The sequence below is a fragment of the Peromyscus leucopus genome, chromosome 9 (assembly GCF_004664715.2).
Source record: "Peromyscus leucopus breed LL Stock chromosome 9, UCI_PerLeu_2.1, whole genome shotgun sequence".
Classification (NCBI taxonomy): domain Eukaryota; kingdom Metazoa; phylum Chordata; class Mammalia; order Rodentia; family Cricetidae; genus Peromyscus; species Peromyscus leucopus.
In genome coordinates this window covers 75944125-75968599 of record NC_051070.1, presented here as the reverse complement: position 1 = coordinate 75968599, position 24475 = coordinate 75944125, and the positions used below count along the sequence as shown (strand labels likewise).

Below are 24475 nucleotides of genomic sequence, written 5' to 3'. Positions count from 1 at the left end.
GAAGGGACAGCTATGGTGAGCAAAGGTTTACATAATCCAAGCCTGTCAATCAAAACAAAACTGCCCATATTTGCCTTTAGCAATCAATTCCTTCTCCTGGTACCCATAAACAATGGCCCAGACAATAGCCAGGGATATTTGAGTGCCCTAGCTGAAGAAGCCACTGCGTATTTCCAGCACATCTGACCTGTGATTTAGTGTTACTTCCGTATGGTTTCCTGGCCCGTTTGAAATCTGTGTGCACTTTGTCAGGTTTTTGAATAAGATGGCAAGAACCTGGAAACATCTAGTTCAGACAGTAACCCTAGTAATAGAGTATTCTTGAGTTCAGTGCTTAGCTTAGAATGTGTGTTCGTGTGCACAATTTAGCCCCTTACCAGTATGTTTTTCTTTGTATTCTAACCTATAATTGGTTCCAGTTTTAAAATTATTCTTCACGGCTAACAAAGTTCAGTGATTCCCACAGAAATATCAAATACCAATAACAGAAATAAATGGCATTGTTAAGTTGTTGCTGTCCATTGTTTCTAATGTTTGTTTTCTTAGTCCTTAGTCATTTGAGACATTCTCTCTCATCAGTTTTTTAAATGATTTTTTTAATATTAAAAAATATTTTATTATTTTATGTGTATGAATGTTTGCCTGCATTTAATGTTTTTGTACCATATGCATGCCTAGTGCCCTCAGAGGTCAGAAGAGAGCATGAGATCCCCTGGAATTGCAGATGGTTGAGAACTGCCATGTGGGAGCTGGGGATTAACTTGGATCCTCTACAGGAGCAACAAGTGCTCCTAACACTGAGCCGTCTCTCCAGCCCAGTGATTTTTTCTTGGTTACTATTTACAGCTTATGTGAAAGCCAGACAGCTGTTAGAGCAGCCTTTCCTATTGAAGGTGAAAGGTTAATGGAATTCCCTCACTCTGCTTCTGCTTGATGGCTGGTAGAGGTCAGGTTATATAAATCCACGTATGGAGTCTATAGAAATCTTTTGAAAACTAGAAATCGATACTTTCACTTTTACTAGCTGAATTGTTAGTAAGAATTGTCAACAGGTGTTCATTTTAATGGAATAATTTATATAGTGAAGACATGTCCTTATATGACTGTAAGAATCAATGTTCTTTATTGTCTGGTTTTATAATTCTGAAATTAAACAATTAGAGGTCAAAGGAATGTAAGAGTAGTGAGTGGTTGTAGGGGTTGAGGGTGAATAGGAGTTACTTAGGAGTCATGTGTATGAATGGTAATGATGGTTATATAGCAGAATGGTAGTTTTAATATCATTGTTCTTTGTACACATGAAAATGGTGGAGTTAGCGATGTGGCTCAGTGGGCAAAGGAACTTGCGGCTAAGCCTGATGATGTGAGTTCAGTCCCGGGGACTAAAGTGGTAGAGAGAATTAATGCCCTAATGTGTCCTCTGAACACAGACACATACACACTCACACACAGCATACATATGCACACACCAAATAGTGGAATTAAAGAAAATGGCTAAGATAGTACATTTTATATCATTTACTATTTGTTATTTAGAACAGTAAAAAAAAAAACCTCAGTCTTGAATGTTTTTCAAATAGATTTTGTGATGTCTGTTAGTTATGCTTAATTTATAACTTTATAAATGTGTTTATGCATATTTATGTTTAAACTTTGACTAAAACATTTTGTTTTTTTTGTTTTAAAGATGCGGGGGTGGTCCTCCATTTGTTTCCTGGGTGGTCTGGAACTTGCTGTGTAGACCAGGCCGGCTTTAAAACTCACAGAAATCTACCTGTTTCTGCCCCCCATGTGCTGGAATTAAAGATGTGTGCCATCTCATCCAATTTACAACTTTAAAAATATTGTTAAAGTAATGTTGACCTTTTGTGGGTTCAGGACAGGACTACTTCTGTGTTGGGTATGAGAAGTCCCAAATCATACCTTAGTTCTGAAACCTGACGCGTGCTTGTTTCTTATCTGAGATGTGAGAGTAGCTTCGATCTGATTGGGTTTTGAGCTGGGCAGTTTGTAGTGACTTTCCATTCACAACTGAGCAGTTCTTTCTTTAGGTGTCTTCATATTGACTGAAAAGTATGGTTTGGATTTTCTCTTTGCTGATCTTTGTTTACTGAATCTTATATATTTTAAAAATAGTTTCAGCAAGTTCGGGAACAAATGGAAGCAGAGATAGCTCATTTGAAGCAGGAAAACGGTATACTGAGAGATGCTGTCAGCAACACTACAAACCAGCTGGAAAGCAAGTATGTCTCCAAATTCTTCATTCTCAACTAAACGGCAGGCTGTTTTCTTCTGTCATCAAAAGGGTGCTTGATAGGAACTTGTTAGACTTTCGCTTCTGATCTTGTCCTCAGGACAGCTGTTTTCTTTGCGGGAAGACCTCTGGCTCTTTAGCTCTAGTAGTTTGCAGACTAAAGCCCTTGGGCAGCGCTGTTGCTGGTGGGGTAGCACACATGTACTGAAGCCGGCTGTCTGTCTCCAGGCCAGCACTTCTATTTCAGTCTTCTCAATAGCACCTGTCATGCTAACTTAAAGCATAGTCTTGGTCCTCCTACCTCCATACAGACTGTGATCCAAGGGCCCAAAAGTGGAGCCTAGGTGGTTCATGGCCATTTGAGAAACCATACCTTAGAGAGGCTAGTAGTCTTGCATAAAGTAAGCATTTTAACTGGTTATTTTTTTCTTTCAATAATGAAGTAAAAACTTATTCATTAGAATTAAAAATGCTCTCTTCCTCTGGATAATAGGGCAGATCCTGTTACAGTGATATTGGTATTAGGAAGGTGTTGGTTTTTTTAAAGATTTTAGTTTATGTGTTTGCCTCTGTGCACCACATGTATGCCTGGTGCCTATAGGAGACCAGAAAAGGGTGTTGGATTCCTAGAACTAGAATTAAGGATGGTTCTGAGCGATATGTGGGTGATGGGAACTGAACCTGGGCCTTCTTCAGAAGCAACAAGTGCTCTTGACCACTGGGCTTTCTCTCTAACCTCCGTACTAGGAGGCTTTTAGATCAGTTTAATGGCAACTTTGTATGCTCCTGAGTTTTTTGGTTATCCTTTTTTTTTAAAAAATATTTTATAGTGATTTTCAAATTTAAAATTATTTTATTACTGAGTATATGCCACAGTCTGTGTTTCCTGTCCTGTGTTCCATGGACTGTATCTAGAGGATACACAACAGCTTTGGGGAGTCAGCCCTCTCCTGCCACCATGGGATCTGGGGATGCTTTTACCTTCCTGGCTCTCCATTCAGCCCTATAGTGTGCTTTTTATTTAGGGTACACTATTATACTTAGGGGAACAGTATTACTGCTTAGTCATGTTCCTTTCCGTTTGCCTGTGAGTGGTGTTACTAGCTCAGCACAACGAACCCAGAACACGCTGTGCTTGTGAGTTCTTTATGTGTGTAACAGTGCAAAACCCAATCTAGTCTCTGTTTCCAGGCAGACTGCAGAGCTAACTAAACTGCGCCAGGACTGTGGGAGGCTGGTGAGTGAGCTGAACGAGAAGACAGGGAAGCTGCAGCAGGAGGGAGTCCAGAAGAAGAACGCTGAGCAAGCAGCTGCACAGTTGAAGGTGACCCCACCCTCCTCTTTGTGTCATTTGTCAGTGTTATTGATGTCCAGCGTCATGACCTAAACGTGTATGTACGGTTGAGGAATGGAGTGGGAAGTTTAATAAGACCCACACTGTAAGGGTTCTGCCTTTTTTTTTTTTTTGAGACAGGGTTTCTCTGTGTAGCTTTGCGCCTTTCCTGGAACTCACTCTGTAGCCCAGGCTGGGCTCGAACTCACAGAGATCCACCTGGCTCTGCCTCCCGAGTGCTGAGATTAAAGGCATGAGTCACCACCACCTGGCTGGGTTCTGCCTTTTTAAAGTTATATTTTGATGAAAGAATTGAATGTAGGCCTGGATTTGACACTAAAGACTGAAGATATGAAAAATCAAACCAAGTGGTTGACAAGTAAGGATGGAATTTTGTTTATATATGGTGGTTAGAATCCACACATGTAAGGCAAAAATTATTTTAGGAACGGACCTTTAACATTACTTTTATCATTTATAACTTAAATTCCTCAAGTCCAATAGAACCCCTCCTGGCATTGGAATAGGTTTTTTTCTTTCTTCTTTTGAATATAACACCAAAGTACTCCAGTGGCTTGCACTTGAGCCCATTGTGTAGAAAAATCTGTTTTCAGATTCTGGAATGATAGCTTGTGTGGTGAGGCACTTATGTGTTCAGGGGATGTGGAGGGTTGCTCTGGCTGCCTGAAGGAGGAGCAGAGTTATTACTCTCTCAGATTACATGAACTCTGGAACTTGTTTTGTTCTGAGGAGTGATAGGTACCTGTCCCTCCTTTTACTGAGAAGTCTCACTGTAAGATTCTCATCCATATTGATATACAGTATACCTTGAGGCTATTTCCAGACAGTTTTACAGTTGCCGTTAGATAATGTATAACTTGATCTTTTTTCCCCCAAGTTTTGATGAATCCTTTGTGAAAGTGATGTCAACGTCTCTCCTTTAATACTGGATTCTCTGGGAGATTAACTGCTGACATGGATGTGGAAATGTGTTCTCTATAGATATGAATAAATAATAAGTGACATAATTAATAATCTTAGTGTTTTGCAGTATGTATATTTCAAAATACGAATTTTAAGTACTTGCTGAGATTTAGCAGTAAAGGTACTGTCTTGTCACTCCAAAGCTTATGGACTTAAGAATGGTTGGTGAACAGTAGGTCATAGCTGGTGGATGAGGTGAGGATGCCGCAGCAGCTGGCTGTCTTGATCCAAGATTGCACGTGATTGAGTTTCTGCACTGGTGGAGGAGAAGGGTGGATGTGCCCTTTTTTTACAATTGAAATCTTGTCCGTTGGTCTTTTTTTGTTGTTTTTACTTGTTTTCTTTCTCTCCTTAAATGTCAAGGTTCAACTACAGGAAGCGGAGAGGAGGTGGGAGGAAGTTCAGAGCTACATCAGGAAGAGAACAGCAGAGCACGAGGCTGCGCAGCAAGGTAAAGGCAGAGGTGCTGTGCAGGCCAAGCGACTGCAGCCTCTGTCTGCAGAGGAAGATGATTGGCACTTAGTAGAGCCAAATAAAATCAGGTTTTGTCTGTTTGGATTGTCGTCGTTCTCCAATATTTGCTAGGAGTTTGAAGATAATGGGCCTTGGTAGCCTTCTGCCGTAATGTCAGCTGCAGGCGAATCACACCTGCCAGGCAGAAGAGCGTGGTTGTGACATTGTCTTCTTCTGTGCTCTGCCTGCATTTCGGCTTGTCAGTATTCTTAGTCTTGTGATGAAACAAGTTGCTTACTTGAATCTGTCTATCTTAATAAATGTTAGCTTTGTCTACTCATTTATCCATAATTTGATGCATTCCTGTGCGCTGTTTTTATCCATACTGCCCCCTTTTGTCTTTGTCAGGGCGTCTATTGTTTGGATAAATACTATGACCAAAGTCATAAAGTATTTGGGGAGGAAATGGTTTATTTAGTTAGTCTTAGGGCTTGTAGTCTATCATGTGGGGCAGTCAGGGTAGGAACTCATCGCAGGAACTGATGCAGAGGCCATGGAAGAGTGCTGCTTACTGACTTTCTCTTCATGGCTTGCTCAGCCTGACTTCTTTTTCTTCTTTGTTTTTGGTTTTTCAAGACAGGGTTTTTCTGTGTAGGCCTGGCTATCCTGGAACTTGCTCTGTAGACCAGGCTGGCCTGCCTCTTCCTCCTGAGTGCTGGGATTAAAGGTGTGTGCCACCACCATCTGGTCTTAGTCTACCTTCTTATAGCACCCAGAACCACTAGCCTAATGGGGCCACCACCCTGGGCTCTCCCACATCAGTTGTCAGTTAAGAAAAGGCCCCATGGGTTCGTCCACAGGCCAGTCTTCTGGAGACAGTTGCTTAATTAAGATTGCCTCTTCCTCGATGATCCCACCTTTGTCAGAATGGCATGAAAACTAGCTAGCACATCTTCTTACTCAAGTGTGGCTCTGCATAGGGTAGACAAGAGTTTGGACTTGTCAGCGCTCTGTTTTCCTCTAATTATCTCTGGTCAACACCAAAATGTACACAAGCTACTTTAAGACTTCTACTTTTATATAAAGTTGGTATTTCTGTGAAGATAGTTATTGAAAAATTGAACATTTTATCAGTGAAACACAGGAGTCTTGAGAGGAAGGACTATCGGTATAAACCAAGTAGCTATAGAGAGTAAAATGGCACTCTTTTTATGTAAACATTTGCTTAGGTTTTTTTTATTTTATTTTACCTATATGAGTGTTTTGGATGAATGTATGTATGTGTATCATGTGCATGTATGCCTGGTGCCCAAAGAGGTCAGAAGAAGGCATGGGATCCCCTGGAACTGGAGTTCAATGGTTGTGAGCTGCTATGTGGGTGCTAGGAACCAAAGCTGGGTCCTTGTACGAGCCGCAGTGCTCTTCACTCCTGAGCCATCACCTCACCTGTGACTTGCTCTTCTACCGCCGGCCTTTTGTGACTTACCTCGTATTTCTGTTTAACTGCTGTGCTTGGATCCTGACATTACAGCTTCAGTATTTTACTTCCTATTTCTAAGCAAATATAATACTGATACTTAGTGTTTCTTTTTTAAAAATAAACTTTATTATAAAAAAAACCTTGTAAGTCAAACCCAATTTTATAATCTCAATGAGTTGTTCACTCAGAGTAGTTATTCCAGAGCTGAGGGGCTTCACATTAAAGTTTACATTTTCACTATCAAATATACCTGTATTTATTCACCACCAAAAATAGAAAATCCACAGCAGAGTTTAACTAGAGGAGCAACTGATTTTATATCCCTTTTCATAACTTGTGTCTGTCACCTGTGTCCAGTCCTTCCTTGTGCCCTTATAATTAACATTTCTTGTTCTTTTTCTTATGTTATAGTGTCTCCACATGTACATTTGTTTACGTATATGCGTCTATTATTGTCTGGAGTCCACATAAAAGAATAAATGCAGGGTTTCTTTCTTTCTGAAATTTTGTGACCTCACTAAATCTATTTTCTCCAAATTTTGTGATTACATTTTTCTTTAGAGCTGGGCAGTATTCTATATGCATGCACACACGCACGTAGACAGGCACTTGTGTGTACCACATTTTCATTATCTGTTCATCTGTTGATGAACATCTGGGTTGATTTTGATTCTTTGCTGTTGTTAGCAAAGCAGCCATAAAGAAGTGCTTCCCCTGGGTAGAAACTGATTTCCTGTTACAGAAAGGAAAGTCAACCCCCACCCCCCCCAGGGTTTCTCTATGTAGCTTTGGTGCCTGTCCTGGATCTTGCTCTGTAGACCAGGCTGGCCTCGAACTCACAGAGATCCACCTGGCTCTGCCTCCCGAGTGCTGGGATTAAAGGCCTTTGCCACCACCGCCTGGCCAGAAAGTAGTCTTAATCTCATTCCTTCCACTTGAATCTCATTGTCCTGAACTGTTGATGTATTTTCATTACATCAGTTCATTTTTTTGTCAGCATGACTATAATGGAATGGTAATCCAGGATATATGTTACAACTGATTTGTTCCTTTGCTCTGTTTATTTCCTGAAGGTTATTGTTACTTTATTTTGCCCTTGCTTGATGCATTTTATTTTAAAATTTTTGCCTAATGTTAAACGTTTCTTAATTCACCTCCCCTCAACATCTTAGGTGCGAGAGGCAGGGGGTTGTGTTAGATTTTCCTCATGGTCCCTCCCTGAGGTCACTGTTGATGCTCTGGTGCATGTGACTTTCTAGGTTCCTAAGATTCGCTTCCTCTCTATCATTCTGTTTGGAGTCTCTGTCACTGCCACGGTCCCCTTCCTTCGTTGACTAAAGCTTGGTTTTCACTAGCTGTATATGAGTATTCCTGGAAGTGTATTTGTGGAGGCCTTAAGTAATCTGCTCACATCTTTACCATTGTAGATTGGTTTGACTGGAGGTTGAGTTGTAAGTCATCAATAATTTCCTCTACAGAATTTTGACATCATAAACTTAATGCTTTAACTTTTGGTAGTAAATATTATGCTTCTTGAGTTTTAATCCCAGACATGTCCATTATATATTTAATTTTTAGGATTTCTTTCTGAGTTGTATTGTTTTATAGATGTGAAAATTTATCTTTCTTTGGAGACAGGTGCTCAAGCATAGCTTGTTTCTGTCTGTGGTAATGGGTTCACTCTGACCTATGTATGGACTTGTTCATGGTATGGGACAGGGCCATGGTTCTCATGCTGCCTGATATCTCCTGTCATTAATCATTTTGATTTAGGGTGTTCCCCTTCCTCTTTTCTGCCAAGTTAGTGGTTGTCTTTAAATTCATTTTGTCTTCATTTATTGTGATTTTTGAGTTAAGATGGTTTATACTTTTTCTGATATATCCTCTTCGGGTGTTATCTGTAGGAAAGAAGAAAGACAAACAGAAAAGTTACCCTTCATTTCAAATTAATTAAATGGCATTTTAAATGTCAGCTTTTACATAATAGATTTTCTTGGCATCTTTCTTTGTAGCAGAGTTCAAGGAATTTACATGAAATTTGCTAACATAATTATTAATGTATCTTTGGGGAAATAAAGAGTCCTTTCAGGAAATGGTAGAACCATTTAAAAGTTTTGTATCCCATTTACTTAATGTTTTTTGAGTATTGTGCCAAGATAATCTCTGACCCAGAAGAACTCACTCTTAGGCCAGCAGGAATTAGAGAGGGTATTATAGGGAAGGATGACGCGGAGGCTGCAGAAGGGCAGAGACATCGTGGAAGGGTTCTCGAGAAGCTGACGCCTACACTATGGGTGGAAGGGGGAAAGATGAGGCATTTGATAAGATGGAGTGTTTTTGTTTGCTACAGACTTACAAAGTAAATTTGTGGCCAAAGAAAATGAAGTCCAGAGTCTGCATAGTAAGCTCACAGACACATTGGTATCGAAACAGCAGTTGGAGCAAAGACTAATGCAGTTAATGGAGTCAGAGCAGAAGAGGGCGAGCAAAGAAGAGTCTTTGCAAATTCAAGTTCAGGTATTATTTTTCTTTCTTTAAAAATAAGGGGTTGTATTTATGTGTTTATATGTGTAACAATAATAATTAAAGAAAGATCATGAATTTGAGAGAGTGGGAGAAGGGCCATTGGAGATATTGGGGAGGGTGGTATAATTATATTTTAATTTAAAAATTGCAAAAAATTTAAAAACTATGTCTATGTAAATATATTACGTTCAAATAAATTTCCATTTCAATTCTAAATCATTAAGAAAAAGGAATTGAGATAAGTGTGGTATGTATGTCTTAATTCTTAATAGTGGTAAATAATTAACATTTAATCTTTGAGAACTTGTTAAAAGATGAATTAACCTACTTCCTTAGGACTTCTTATAGTAGGATCAGGGACAGTAAAACAGCCTAAATGTCTGCCTTATAAATTAACTCAAAATAAAATGCTTAACTACTTTAAATAAAGACAATTTAAAGATAAACCAAGAACATGTAAATCATTGAGTTCATGTACATGTGGATATACATTAATAATACATTTGTCCCCTCTCTTTTGTTTTATGTTGATGAAAAGGATATTTTGGAACAAAATGAGGCTTTGAAAGCTCAGATTCAACAATTCCATTCCCAGATAGCTGCCCAGGTAATGGTGCATTTTTAATTGCTTACCATTAATCGTAGCTTTCTAGCTGTTTGAACAATTATCTGAATGCCTGTGTATTACCAGACTTCAGTCGTTGGGAGACTAGTCAGAGAATTAGTATGTAGTGGCCCCAAGTTTCAAACACTAAATATTATGTGTAATACTTGGGAAGTACCACGAACCCAAATCTGTATAATTAGAAGAGTTAGGTGAGAGCACTCACCTCTGGGAGAAATGCTCCAAGCTCTGTCACAAAACAGAAGGATAGCCAAGCAGATCTTAGGATAGGGACTAATGTAGTGATTGGTGCACTGTCACAGAATAACGACTTACCCTTAGGAATCTCTCACATGCATAGAGGTAGCTGTGTCAACCACAGCTTCCAAGGTGTTATTTGCAGAGGACTCAATTTGAAGTGTGTGTTTCAGTTTAGTTAATAATAAACATTGCAGAATTTTAAAAACCGGTATGATAAAACTTGATGTTTGATACCATTGCCCTGCACTTTGATTGATTGATAGATTGGCTTTGGAATATATATGATAAAATGTTCAGAAAAAGAGAAAGTTTCCACAAATATTCATAGTACAAATTTCAATTTCAGTTCAACTTTCAAATTATAAAAATTATTTGTAGCAACAAGTACTAGAAATTTGACTCTTGGGCTGGAGAGGTGGCTCAGTAGTAAAGTGTGCCTGCTCCTGTTCCAGAGAACCAGAGTTCAATTCCCAGTATCTGGACCAGGCAATTCAGGGGTCTAATGGCCGCCTCCATCATCTGCACTCATGTGCCTATGCCCCCAACAACACTTACACATATTCAAAATAAAAATCAATCTTTAAAAAGGAAAATTGATTTATGTAAAAAGTGATTTTAACATTGTAAGTATACTTTAGAGTTCAAACTCCCAAAGCTTGATGCACATAAATGTTTTTTCCTAATTGCTTTCTTGTAGATGATACTTTAAAATTAATTGAGGGAGAACTACTTAATATAGCAGAATGGAGCTGTAGATTTATGAGTTACCAACTCAGATTGGATTGATATCTTTATCATCAGCGGACAGACTTGGTCAGAAATGCCTTAGAGGGTGCTGAGAACACCTTTAATAGTGGAAAGGTGGCACTTGCGTTCTCCCTGTTGTCTTAATCGTGAAGAGGATCATTTCAGAAGATTGTGTTGAGGAAGAGATGGACCTGCCCCTTACATACTTGTATCTTGTCAGTTTTATAGTCCCCAGGCCTGCCCACTTGCTTAAGTCTTACTATTCTGTGACGTGATGTGTATGTAATTTCCTAATACTGGCTGTTGGTGATCAGATGTGCTTTCAGAATGATGGCAACTCACCATAGGCCAGATATGTCTTTAACAACTTGGTGTATGTTAATTTCTCGTTTTTGTTTTTGTTTTTTTAAAGCTCCGTTGTGATTATTATTGTACAGCTTTTAAGCTTTTTCTCAAATGCTCTTATGTTGATAATGTTTTTCTTTCTCAGACCTCCGCTTCAGTTCTAGCAGAAGAATTACATAAAGTGTAAGCCTGCCATTCTATACTTCTCTTACAATTGTGTTATAACCACTAACAGATAGTCATTTGATACAATATACAATTAACTGCATACTCTGATCTGTTTGAAAAATTACTCTAAACTCTATAGCCTGCCATTCTATACTTCTCTTACAGTTGTGTTATAACCACTAACAGATAGTCATTTGATACAATATACAATTAACTGCATACTCTGATCTGTTTGAAAAATTACTCTAAACTCTATTTTGCTCTTTTCTTTTAGCCTGTTTCTGTTTAGTCCCCAAACATTACATGCTGTTTTTTGTTATTGTAAAGAGCTGGGCAAGCTTTCCTTCATGTGGGAAATTGGTCATTAGGTAGAAGAGGCAGTTCTGTTTCCAGAGTAGTGGAAGGAATTAGTGCTTGTGTTTGCTTTGTACCTGTGGCTCTTCTGTGTCTAGCCCTGTGACAGTAGGCTGTACACTCAAAGTCCATTTGCGTTGTTTCGTGTTGGATAACTATACGATATGGGTTGTGTTTACAGATGTCCTATAATCTGGTTTTGATGTCAGACTTTTTTTTTTTTTTAAAGATTTATTTATTTATTATGTATACAGAAGAGGGTGCCAGATCTCATTACAAATGGTTGTGAGCCACCATGTGGGTGCTGGGAATTGAACTCAGGACCTCTGGAAGAACAGTTGGTGCTCTTAACCTCTGAGCCATCTCTCCAGCCCCGATGTCAGACTTCTTAATGTAAACTAACTTCTTTGACTCAAGTTTTAAACAATGGATCTGTCTGTCTTTCCATCTTTGTATCTATCTATGATTTGAGGTCTCATTCTGTAACCCAGGCTGGCCTTTAATTTGTGGTGATCCTCCTGCCTTAGCTTCTTGAGTACAGGTTTGAGCCACCATCTTGCCATAAAATAGGGGATATTTTGGGCTGGAGAAATGCCTTAGTAGAAAAGGCTCTCATTGTCCAGCCTGATGACCCAAATTTTATCTCCTGGTCTCACATGCTAGAAGGAGGGAACAGACTTTTGCAAGTTGTTCTCTCTCTCTCTCTCTCTCTCTCTCTCTCTCTCTCTCTCTCTCTCTCTCTCTCTCTCTCTCTCTCTCTCACACACACACACACACACACACACACACACACACACACACGAATGATATTTTAGTGTATTATGTATGACAGTTACTAGTAGACTAAATAGAGTCTGTTGAAAGAGAAAGTACAGTTATATGAAACTTAGTTAAGATTATCCTTTCCAGATAAGACTCAATTCTTTGGTTTGTAAATGCTTATTAAAAGCACAATTGTATTTCCTTTTTGAAGGATTGCAGAAAAGGACAAGCAGCTAAAGCAGACTGAAGATTCTTTAGCAAGTGAACACGACCACTTAGCAAGCAAAGAGGAGGAGCTTAAGGTACAGTGATTCCTACAGCTTGCTGCTGCGGTATTTGATAGGACTCAGAGTTGAAGATTATAGTTAGTATGTGTTCCATGAAGGATGACATACTTTGGAACTCACCAAAAGGTTTTTACTCAGAGGATGCATTTCATAACAATTTCAGAAGTTTGGCAAGTAATAGAAATAGATGATGTTTTTTTTTTTGATTTAGGAAATTTGTAATTTGAGACCTTTAACTAACTCTTTTTTTTTTTTTTTTTTTTTTTTTTTTTGGTTTTTCGAGACAGGGTTTCTCTGTGTAGCTTTGCGCCTTTCCTAGGACTCACTTGGTAGCCCAGGCTGGCCTCGAACTCACAGAGATCCGCCTGGCTCTGCCTCCCGAGTGCTGGGATTAAAGGTGTGCGCCACCAACGCCCAGCTTTAACTCTTAAAGTAGAACAGATATATTGTAAAGTAAATTTTATGAAATACTTTTAATGCCATGTACACTTTTTATTGCTCTAGGATATACAGAATATGAATTTCTTATTAAAAGCTGAAGTGCAGAAATTGCAGGCCCTGGCTAATGAACAGGTACATGATTTTTGTCTATTTTCCTCTGAAGAATTTTGATTTGCCTTTTCTTATTTACCTATTCCTATTGGAACTATGAATTGGATACAATGAATTAATTGTTTCTGAGATAGAGGAGATTGTTCAGACAGTCTTAATCTGCTGCTCGTTTCATCCCTTTTCTTCTAATGTACAAAAGGCAAACTTTTTAATCAGGGAAAATTTCCTCTGAGAAGTAAAAAATAATGGACAATAAAACACCGAAGTATGTAGTTTTGTTATAGCTTTAATCCAAATGTATGGAAATACAAGTTTTATATGGATAAGTGACTAGTTCTATTGTTTCCTAAGAAGTGATGAGATTTTGGTTTTATTCTGACTACAGGCTGCTGCAGTCCATGCGGTAGAAAAGGCGCAGAAAAGGTAAGCACTGTGTCCTGTGCAGACACTGACTGGCACATTCTCTGTCATGGGCAGTGCTGCTTCCAACTGAGGCGTCTTACATAGAGAGCCCCTGAAAACCTTGAATGAACGAGTTTTAATTGATACGTTTCTTCTCATAGTATTCAGGTCAAGGACGATAAAATAAGATTGCTTGAAGAGCAGCTGCAGCATGAAATTGCAAGCAAAATGGAAGAATTTAAGGTGTGTGATTAATCTTGTGTACTCAGCTTTCTCAGAATAACTTCATATAAGTTTAGTTATAATGACTCTAAAAATGCTATTTTTTTTTTAATTTTATTTTACAATACCATTCAGTTCTACATATCAGCCACGGGTTCCCCTATTCTCCCCCTCCCACACCTTTCCCTTACCCCCAGTTTACCCCCCATTCCCACCTCCTCCAGGGCAAATCCTCCCCCGAGGACTGCAATCAATCTGGTAGACTCAGTCCAGGCAGGTCCAGTCCCTTCCTCCCAGACTGAGCCAAGTGTCCCTGCATAAGCTCCAGGTTTCAAACAGCCAACTCATGCAATGAGCACAGGACTTGGTCCCACTGCCTAGTTGCCTCCCAAACTGATCAAGCTATTCAACTGTCTCCTATTCAGAGGGCCTGATCCAGCTGGGGCCCCCTCAGCCTTTGGTTCATAGTTCATGTGTTTCCATTCATTTGGCTATAAAAATGCTATTTTTTAATACAGTCATTTGGAAACATTGTTTCCTTAATTTATTTGGTAGCTTATGTGAATAGTGAATTTTTAATAGGCTTTTTGCCTGGATGTATTTTATCGTATCTTAAATCAAATGTTTGACATCTATTCCGCCCCCAGCATGCCTTGGCATCTTGAAATGAGTATTTCACATTGTGTGGGTTTTGCTGTCTGCACTGATGCTGCAGCGCTAATCTCCGTTGAACCCTGGATTTTATGTCTGCATGGAACTGCAGCATTGCTCTGAACACCTGAAGCAGCAGTATGGGGTTGCTTGTTCTGAAGCTCGATTCATACAGTTACTGCCTTTCCCTCTCTTAAAAAGTAAACTGGGCTTCATTTTTCCAGATTCTGAACGACCAGAACAAAGCATTACAGCTGGAAGTTCAGAAGCTGCAGATCGTCATTTCTCAGCAGGTGAGGCTTTTCATGCAGTAGTGTGGGACAGCCCGAGTGTAAGAAGGTCTAGTGAGAAACAACTGATTGAGAAAGCATGCTTAAAGTTAGATGTGTCTGTTAAATGCACCATGCTCATTTTGTGCTTACCAGGTTTCAAAATTAAAGTTTTGTGTCTCTGAGATGAAGCAAATGTCAATCTTTTCATAAATATTTTGCAAAAAAAGGAAAGAAAAAGAAATCTGTTTTTGGAGCCTTAACCTTTTCATACAGGCTTTATAGTTTCTCAAAAGGAGAGTGGGTTTGCAACTTACGAGTACCTTGAAATTGCATAACGTTTCTGAGACCTTTTACTCAGTCTTTCACACCAAAGTTATACTAAATGATTTAGATTTGAATGGCAAAGCTTAAATATATTGTTTAGTCTCATAATTTGCATATAGGTCACATCTATCTAAATCGTTACATTTTAAAAATATGTGTGTGTGTATACACACACACACATATAGTGGTAAGGTGGATGATGAGGAATACACACACACACCACACACACACACACACACACACACACACACACACACGGTCCCTTTTACAATACACACACATATATATTCTTTAAAAGAACATAGATATTCCTTATCACCCACTTCCCCACTCTCTGTCTTTCTGTATGAGTGGCTCTGCTTCTTCATAAGCCAGCGTCCAATGGTGTCTTTCTCTGGTGCTTCCATAGTGTTGCTTTCCTGCTTTCCTCACATAAACCCTTCAGGTTATACTTCCAGAAAGTATTCTAGGAGCTGGCCAGACAGCTGAGAAGCTGAAGGTATTTCCTACCAATCCTGAGGACCTCAGTTTGATTTCTGGGAACTACAAGGTGGAAGGAGAGGACCACCGCCCACTAGTTGTTTTTTGACCTCCACATGTGAGCCATGAGATACGCACACATGCACGCACGCACGCACGCACGCACGCACGCACGCACGCACACATATTCACGTGCACGCATCTCAACAAACAAACAAATATATGAAAAATTTAGCAACAAAGTAGTCTAGAAACTCTTGCTATTTCATGCTACATTAGAATATAAACTTGGTAGCCAGGCAGTGGTGGCACATACCTTTAATCCCAGCACTTTGGAGGCAGAGGCAGGTGAATCTCTTGAGTTCCAGGCCAGGCTTGGTCTATGTAGTGAGTTGCAAGACAGCCAAAGTTACACAGAGAAGCCTTGTCTAGAAAAACCAAACCAAGCCAAAAAGAGGGCCTGCATTTGAAAAGAAAGCCTGAATCTTTTTTCCATTCTATTTTTAAAAACACTTATTTATTAATTTATGTAGGGTATGTATATGAGAGAGTGAGCACATGCATGTGTCTGTGTGTGAGTTGTATGTTGGTATGTACTCTCTCTCCTGCATCTATGGGTTCTGTGGATTAAACTCACACTTTACCTGTCAAGCCTTCCTGATAGCTGGGAATCCTGAGACTTTAAGACCCCTTTTAACTCATGGGGGCTGAAAATGTCAGTAAGGAAATGAAAATGAATGCCTTTTCTTATGTTTGTCAGACATACTTAACATTTTCATAAAATATTTGTAAATAGGAAAAAAATAGAAACAACCTTGTAAACTTCTGTTCTTTGCCAAACTGATATTCGCAGCCTATTTAACAGGAACCTCCAGATCCCATGATGCTTTGAAAACACGGCTTTCTATTGTTTTACACAGAAGTTTAAACCGCAGTTGTGGAAATGACTATTTTGAACAAAAATTTCTCATTCTTTTATTACCAACTCAGCTTTCTATCTGACATGATGTACACTTGAGGTATTCTGTTAGTGTGAGGTGGAGTGTTCTCATGTTCTCTGAACACATTTTTTGTAGCCACAAATTTGTATTTATTCAAAAGAATCAAGGAGATGGAACCTCATTTTATGAGACTAATTTAGATCTGCTATTAGGTAATTCTTAAATATGTTCTCTGGTTTTATAAAAAATAAGTTAGAAGGTACATGAGTGACATGTATGTTTATTTTAAAATTTGATATGTACCTGAGCCCTTTTGTCTTAGTAAAGAAGACGTACTTTTCTTTAAACATTGACTTATTGTGTGCATCCATTGTAGGGCGTTCCGAGAACAGCTTGCAGTGTAGTTCAGGAATCAGTTCTCCCTCCACCACGTGGACCGCCCGTGGTGAACTCTGGTCGTCAGGCTTGACTACAGGCTCCTCTCTTTCCTCAGCCATCTTGCCAGCTTCACTCTGTGGCTCCTCCTGAGGTCACCTTTCATTGTTACTGATTGTGAAATAAGAGATAAAAACTTTGCTTAACCTCCTCCTTCCTATGTAGCAATTAGAATTCCAAGTGACAGTTAAGAGAACAAGTTTGTGATGTGAAACTTTCGGCTCTCTTGCCCGATGGTTTTATTCTGGAGGAAGAAGTTGAACTGAGTGCAGGAGAAGCTGGTCATGTTGCCATACTGGTGTTTCTGCAGGTGTAGGAGGAGCGAAGGCCAGAGGCCTCAGCTATGGGAATGTGCTTAGACACCGAGGAAAGGCAGGCTGGCGGTGTGCATGTTTGCCGGTCACTAGCTAATGCCTAGGGAAGACAGGCAAGCTCTGCTTGTCATCGTGGCTGGGTGTGCTTGCTGGAGTGATAGCTGAGCAGCGGCATGCCTTCATCCTTGCTCCCGTAGGCTTTTAAGAGTCTGTGATCAGTGTTAAGTAGAAATCATGGGAAATTGTTTTTCTTTGCCTTCCACCTCTTCATGATCATACTGAATTATAGAAGATTTAGGTTAATCATCCTGCAGGAAGTAATAGGATTGGATTAGGTTGATAAAGTGTGTAGTAAAGTAAAATGTTGGTCAGTATTTGAGCTGAAGAACCAGAATACTTAACTAAATATTATTTCATTAAGAGAAATTGAGTTCATTGAGTATTTGTTTAGTTGAGTATACACTAGGTATTTATTTCTATGCTGAGGCTCTGGAGGTGAATGAGACATGATTCTTGCCTTGAGAATATGACTTAATATGCAGATAGCTGTGTATAGAAGGAAAATGTGGTGAGTTAAATTCTTGAACTGTGTCTAGGTGTACAGTAAGAGTTTGTTTGAAGGTAACATGGGATAACTTAGCCAAGAATTTGCTGAACAGTGAGGGGCAGTTGAGGCTGAGAGAAAACTTTTCAACAGCATGGTGGTGTGCAACAGAATTGCCATACATTGAGAGCAGGCTGAGATCTTGTGTAGAGAATAGGCTGTAGGGGCTAGAGACAGACTTGCTAGGGTGTAATTAGGAAACCTTGGTTCATTGTATAAGGCTGTGAACCCGATGCAACCCTGAAGAGCATTGCAAGGGTGGATAAACATTTCCTCTACGTGTGAGAGAAGTCACAGTGGCAGAAGTGAGGCCTCTGAAGCCGGGAGTCAGAAAAGCAGTAGGGTAGAGTGAGCGCATAGGACACCTAAATAATTAGGCACAGCAAAGCTGGTCTTCAGAGTGTTGTCTCTCTTGGAAGATGGGATTCATTGAAACAAATATGGATTAAAAACTGACTTCATGAGAGTGTTAAGTTTATAAAAAGCAACTTCTCTAAGAGTTGTTTCTATACTGTCAGATTGGTATAATGTACTTTAGCAAATTCCTCTGTCCTTTTTTAGGGTAGGAACAAATTTTCCTCATTGGGGCACTCTTCCTTTGGATCTAACAAAGCAGTCCTTATGAACTACAGACAGAATTTGGGCATTATGATGTTCAAGATGAGTAAAGATGAGGACCTGAGTGTAGGCACTGAAGGGACTAATTTAGAAATATAGAAGAGGTGGAATCTTAGGCCTCAGATTTGGCAAAGGAAACTTTAGTTTTATTTTTGAAAATGAGTATAATGAGATAGTTTAAAAAATCAGAAAATAACAGGATTAGGAGATTGTTTCATGAGATGTGGACAGAAAACCCCCGACCTGTTTGCCAGACTACTAAATTGCTGAGTGTCTGAGAACATGGAGGGAGAAAGCTTTGCTTCCAGACACACACTGGTGACTCTGGGAATTTGTGTCTGTGAGCACACAGTGGGGTTCTAGGACTGAGGGTCAAGGGCCTAGGGTCAGTTGTAATGTCATGTTTTCTGTGCTTTCTGGGGAGATGCGTTTGTGCAAGCACTTTAGAGTCTCTATTTCGGTCTGGTAACATTTTCATGATTTCTCTCTACATGTTCAGAAACCATTGGACTGTGACAAGGTCTGTGCAGTTGCATTTATGTTATCTACAGTATAGGGAAATAACAGCTGACAGAAGGAAAAGGCCTCTTGTGACTTCAGCCTTACAGGCCTAAATTTTGTCTTGAGGAGATCTTCCCATTAATTATCCTTCTTAGTGACTAAAAGGTATCCTTAAGTTCTGAGTTCCTTTTGCCAGCGCCATGCCCCTCCTTCTGTATCCTGTATCTAGAGGTCTCTTTCCTACTGTTTTGAAGAAAAAAATTTATAATTGTGAGCAGTCCTCAAATAAGGACTACACTTTGGAATTACTTAGAATCCTAAGTTATTTCCACAGAGTCTTTTTCTGAACTAATTTTATCTTATGCAAACTTGGTAGAATTGAAGCCTTTTCTGATGTTTTTGTTTTTAGCCTAATAAAGATGTTGTGGAACAAATGGAAAAATGGTAAGAGTTTAACTTCTCATCCTTTGGTCACTCATTCCTACCAAATTTGTGGTGACAGAATTGTTAGCTAATAATAATAATAATCATAATAATAATCATAGTAATCATCTAGATTTTTAAAGTACTATCTTGTGGTAGAAAAGAATGTTCTGGGTTGTGGATTAGCTGGGTTCCCTTATGGTATCTTGTGGGTGTCATGTGATATTGATTGACTTGTTCAGACTGTTAGTCCATACATTCCCTGAGCACATTTTCCTTGTTAGTGAAGAGTTCACCTTAACACCATAATTGAAATCCTCAGAAATCTTTCTAGAATTAAAAGTTCATAATGAATAAGGAATAGAGGAGTTGATCTATGTAAAATACTTAGGAATGATATTTACCTTGACCTAATAGTTCATATGTATGTTTTAAATTTATAATTTCAGCATTCAAGAAAAAGATGAGAAGTTGAAGACGGTAGAAGAATTACTTGAAACTGGACTCATTCAGGTGGCCACCAAGGAGGAGGAGCTGAATGTGAGACATTTTCTGGATTGTTTTCCTTGGCTTGATTCAGTCAGTGCAAAGGGGTTTCGTTGTAATTGTTTTCCCGAAGCTCTGTACTACATGTTACAAGTTCATAAAAAATGTCATTGAATTTACACGATATTTCTCTAGAAATTAAAAATGTGTAGATGATGGTAGTGTTCACCTCAGTTAGGTAGATCTTGTCACTGTGGTTTGTAGTATGTACGTTCAGATTCTAACCAGCGGTCCCTAGCAGACGTCCTAAGTCTGTGAGTGGCTTTGGGATGAGACTTGAGAACAAGTACAGCTGCTCTGTGCTCACTGGTAGCCCTTACTACATTAACATGGACCTTTGGGGAAGAAAATTAAAAGGTGTAATTGAATTTATGACTGCCGTCCGTGGCTTAACTGAAAAGTGGCACACTGTCTTTGAGGAGGCCAGCATTTCAGTTGAAATGTATATGGTGATAATTGAATTACGAAATGGTTGACTAACTATGAAGGTTATAGGGAAAGGGTAGAAGAGGAAGGATGACAGAGTGGGATAGATTATTTGGAACTAGTTAGTGGTTCAAGAATAAAAACGTATATTGTGCTTATGGTTTTGAAAACAGGCCATAAGAACGGAAAACTCAACCCTGACGAAAGAAGTTCAAGAGTTAAAGGCCAAGCAGAGTGATCAGGTAATGCACACTTTGACCCCCACATTCCCCTTCAGTAGACACAGCTGGCGCGTGAAATGTAACACCCAAGTTGTTTTTTTTCCAAGGCTGAATTTTTCTTTTTTTTTTTTTTTTTTTTTTTTTTTTTGGTTTTTTGAGACAGGGTTTCTCTGCGTAGTTTTGCGCCTTTCCTGGAGCTCACTTGGTAGCCCAGGCTGTCCTCGAACTCACAAAGATCCGCCTGGCTCTGCCTCCCGAGTGCTGGGATTAAAGGTGTGCGCCACCACCGCCCGGCCTCAAGGCTGAATTTTTCAATTAAACTTTTCATCAATGAATCATTAGTGACTTGAGTAGTAATAGAAGATGTAATTTATTGAAAACTGTCTGCATGCTAGGTAGGCATTCTGTGAACTACTCCAAATAGGATTTCCTCTTTTTCTTCTCTTTAGTTATAGTTACTTATATTTTATGTGATTGAGTATTTTGCTTGTATGTATGCCCGTGCACCACACGCAGGCAGTGCCCACAGAGGTCTGAAGAGGGCACCGAATTGCATGTGTCTGGAGTCTGAAAGGATTGTGAGCTGCTGTGTGGGTGCTGGGTGGAGAAGCTGGGTCCTCTGCAAGAGTACACGTGCTTTCCGCTTTTCAGCCGTCTCTCCAGCCCAACTTTCTTTATCTAAAAACTTTATTATTGTTGTTGTCGCTGTGTGTAGGATATATGAAGGTACCTATGTCACAGGACCACTTAGGACGTGCTCGCTCTCTCCTTCCACATTTGTGTACATCATCATCAGGCTTGCATGACGAGCACTTATCTGAGCACTTATCCTCTGAGCCGTCTTGCTGGTTATTTTCTCTTTAATACAGCAATACAGGTTTTGACTACACACAGAACTCGAGTCTCTAATAATGGCAACAAAGGCTACATGAAATGAGGCCATTTCTTAGGTGTAATTTCTCCCCTGGTTAGAATTACTAATTAACTAATTAAGCATTTATCTAATGATTATTCTTCTAGGCTGTACTTAGTAGTCTCAAAATGATACTCCTTTTCACCATTATGACGTTAAGCAAATCTAGAAAGAATTTCTTGGTTTCCTTTTTCCTTTTGGTTTTTATTTGTATAATAACAAATTTAGGGATTATGTATTTCTATTTCTGACTCACAATTTTAAAAGTTACTAAATTATGCAACTTTCTATTTCTAGGTTTCTTTTGTGTCTCTAATTGAAGAACTTAGGAAATCGTAAGTGATAACATTGTTATAAAGGTCTTTTTCTTTTGACTTGTTTTCTTAATGCTATTAAATGGAGTTTTGTTTATTTGGGAGAGTTGACATACATTATTACATCTATCTATCTCTGTCTCTATCTCTCTCTCTAAAAATCAGTCAGTCATCTAATCTATCTGTCTAGAATTGACATACATTACTCCCCTGCTTCTCCCTCTTCTACCTCCTCCTCACCCTCTCTCCCTTTCTAGTCCAGTCTGGCCAGGGTTCACTACATACTTGGGATGGTGTCTTCATTCCTGACGCTCCTCCCTCTCACTTCCTGAGTATACCACCACACCTGGCTCAGTTGAATCTTCATTCTAGAATTTCTCATCTGTGGACTAAGGGAGATTAGCTGTGCTACCCAAATTCAAAGATTTTTATCTTTTTTAAAATTCATTTTCATAATTGATTCTTTTTTTTGTAACATCAATTGTTAATTTTCCGTGTTTAGCAGAGGATATTACAGATGAGTTTATGTTGCACAGAGAGATAGTTCCATGCATGTATTCATTCCCCTTGCGAGGTACCTATCAGTTTTAATGCCATATTGTGTAGTAAGCTCAAAATCCTATAATCCAGTGTCACTGAATGGAATTTGATTCTCCCTGGTGTTGGTATTCTTCATGGTACAAACAGATTTCTGTGTATTTTTGAAGTAAACCACCAACTTCTCGTATGCATAGATCTTAGTAGTTGCTGATTAAATTCTTACTGAAAAGGAGCTTTAGGTATTTCCTCTGCTTTTTGTCTGTGAAGTCGAGTTACTGTTTCACTTTAAATGAAGGAGTTGGCTTGGAAAGGCTTCTCATGATGTGGTGCTGTTTTTATGCTTAGTTGGTGGATTGCAGTGATTTCTAGTCAGGTTAATACTTGATTTGTTTGTTTAAGGATCCATGAGAAAGATGGACAGATCAAGTCTGTGGAAGAGCTTCTAGAAGTTGAACTTCTCAAAGTTGCTAATAAGGAGAAAACTGTTCAGGTATTAGGAGAGAGAGCAGTGTCTGGCCTTTCTGTTTATCACGTCGAGTTAATACCATTTGATTTCATGTGTTTGTATGTTGCATTTCTTTGTCAACTTCAGTGTGTTTTCCATTGTCCAATCTTGTCTGTTTTATCATTGTCAAGGCTTTGAAACAGGAAATAGAGGTTCTAAAAGAAGAAATAGGAAATGCCCAGCTTGAAAAGGCTCACCAGGTAAAACTCCCAGAGCCACAGCATGACAGACTTATTAGTGTTTATGTTATTTGTGAGCTACTTTTAAATTTTGTACCTCTTGCTATTCAGAAAAAGTCCTTTAATATTTTGCTACAAGTATATTTATTTATATTGCTTTTTAAAACCTTTTACTAAGGCACTCTTCTAGAACAAATTCTCTGTATTAATGTTTCATTTTAGTCAGTTTAAAACATGCAAATACAGAACACTCTGATAAAACAAACTACATGGACTAGAATGTGTATTCATCCTCTGAATGTAGAAGAAAAAAAAAAGGAATTTCCTTGGAGATTCTAGAAGTAGACATTTTTACTTGGTAGATGGTTTTATGAAATTGAATCTGATAAGTCGTCATTAAAATGGTGCGATTGTATGGACGAGATGATTCGTTCATCCATCGTCAAAGCCCTGTGCTAGGATTGGAGATAGTTTTTGTGACTGAGACTTGAGGAGAGGCTCCTTCTGAAGAGCTGACATCTGAATCAAGGCTGAGAGGGCATGGGATAAAACATTACATTGCCTGTGACTGACTAGAAAAGACACCAGGGCTGGGGAGACAGCTCAGTGGGTTACATGCTGCTTGTGCCAGCGCGAGGACCGGAGCTGAGGTGTCCAGCTCCTGTGCCCAGGCCCCGCATGGCAGCCCACAGCTATAACCTGAGCACTGGAGGAGAGACAGGAAGGTCCCGGGGCCTCACTGGCCAGTTAGGTGAACCCAATCAGAGAGCGTCAGTTCAGTTAAGAGACCGTTTGAGAGCACGGTGTGAAGAGCACTACAGGAGTCTAGATTCACAGTGTTGACCTGGCCTCTTTGCACATTTGCATGTGCATGTGCACACATTCAGCACACAGAAAATCATAAATAAATACATCGATAAATAAACAGGAAATTAAGGAAGTCACAGAGCCCTGTAGAGCATGTTCTTGAAGACTGGGCTGGAGAATTCTGGTACTGTATGGTGGTGTGTGGCATGGTAAAGACTTGTGTTCTCAACTGTAACAATACCTCCTTATGCAAGTGTGCTCTTTATAGTCACCTTCCTTATTTGACCCCGTCCTTCCTGTTAGGGTTTTACTGTCCCTTTCCCTGGAACAAGAGGGGTGAAATGTGAACACATCTTAATTTGGCATGGTGGACAATTTAGCTTGGACTTTGATATTTTGAAGTGTATACATTGTAAAGATTATAACATAAAGCTTGATCAGGGGAAGGAAAGGATTTTGAATTGCTTTTTCTGTCCTTTGTGTTTTAGTTGTCTGTCTCTTCTCAAGTTCAGGAGCTTCAGAACTTGTAAGTAATGTTTGTCTCATTTTCCTATAAATACCTCTTTCCTACAAGTTAAATTTAATGAAAAATATAGCTTTTTTATCATTTGACTTCAGTGTTCTGGAAAATACTAAGGTTTTTCAAAACACTTTAGGGTTGTTTTTTTTTTTTAAAAGTATTTTTGGTTCTCATATTTTAACAGCTACTAGTTTTTTGTGGGAAGGA

At 39.2% G+C, this 24475-nt stretch overlaps 1 protein-coding gene across 17 annotated transcripts in view; it reads left to right on the top strand.

The window, feature by feature from the left end:
* Ktn1 (kinectin 1) overlaps positions 1-24475 on the top strand; it is a 119809-nt gene that overhangs the window by 37033 nt on the left and 58301 nt on the right. For 11 of the 17 annotated variants that reach the window (XM_037208585.1, XM_028873565.2, XM_037208589.1 and 8 more), the window contains 18 exons: positions 2137-2243; positions 3446-3578; positions 4935-5022; positions 8855-9021; positions 9569-9637; positions 11133-11170; positions 12483-12573; positions 13063-13131; positions 13496-13533; positions 13674-13755; positions 14610-14678; positions 19284-19318; positions 19747-19837; positions 20443-20511; positions 21701-21738; positions 22657-22747; positions 22894-22962; positions 24237-24274. In XM_037208585.1, coding sequence (XP_037064480.1) covers positions 2137-2243; positions 3446-3578; positions 4935-5022; positions 8855-9021; positions 9569-9637; positions 11133-11170; positions 12483-12573; positions 13063-13131; positions 13496-13533; positions 13674-13755; positions 14610-14678; positions 19284-19318; positions 19747-19837; positions 20443-20511; positions 21701-21738; positions 22657-22747; positions 22894-22962; positions 24237-24274 — 1382 coding nt within the window. The remainder of the gene's footprint in view (positions 1-2136; positions 2244-3445; positions 3579-4934; positions 5023-8854; positions 9022-9568; positions 9638-11132; positions 11171-12482; positions 12574-13062; positions 13132-13495; positions 13534-13673; positions 13756-14609; positions 14679-19283; positions 19319-19746; positions 19838-20442; positions 20512-21700; positions 21739-22656; positions 22748-22893; positions 22963-24236; positions 24275-24475) is intronic. The other 6 variants (XM_037208592.1, XM_028873568.2, XM_037208591.1 and 3 more) reach the window with 1 other exon arrangement.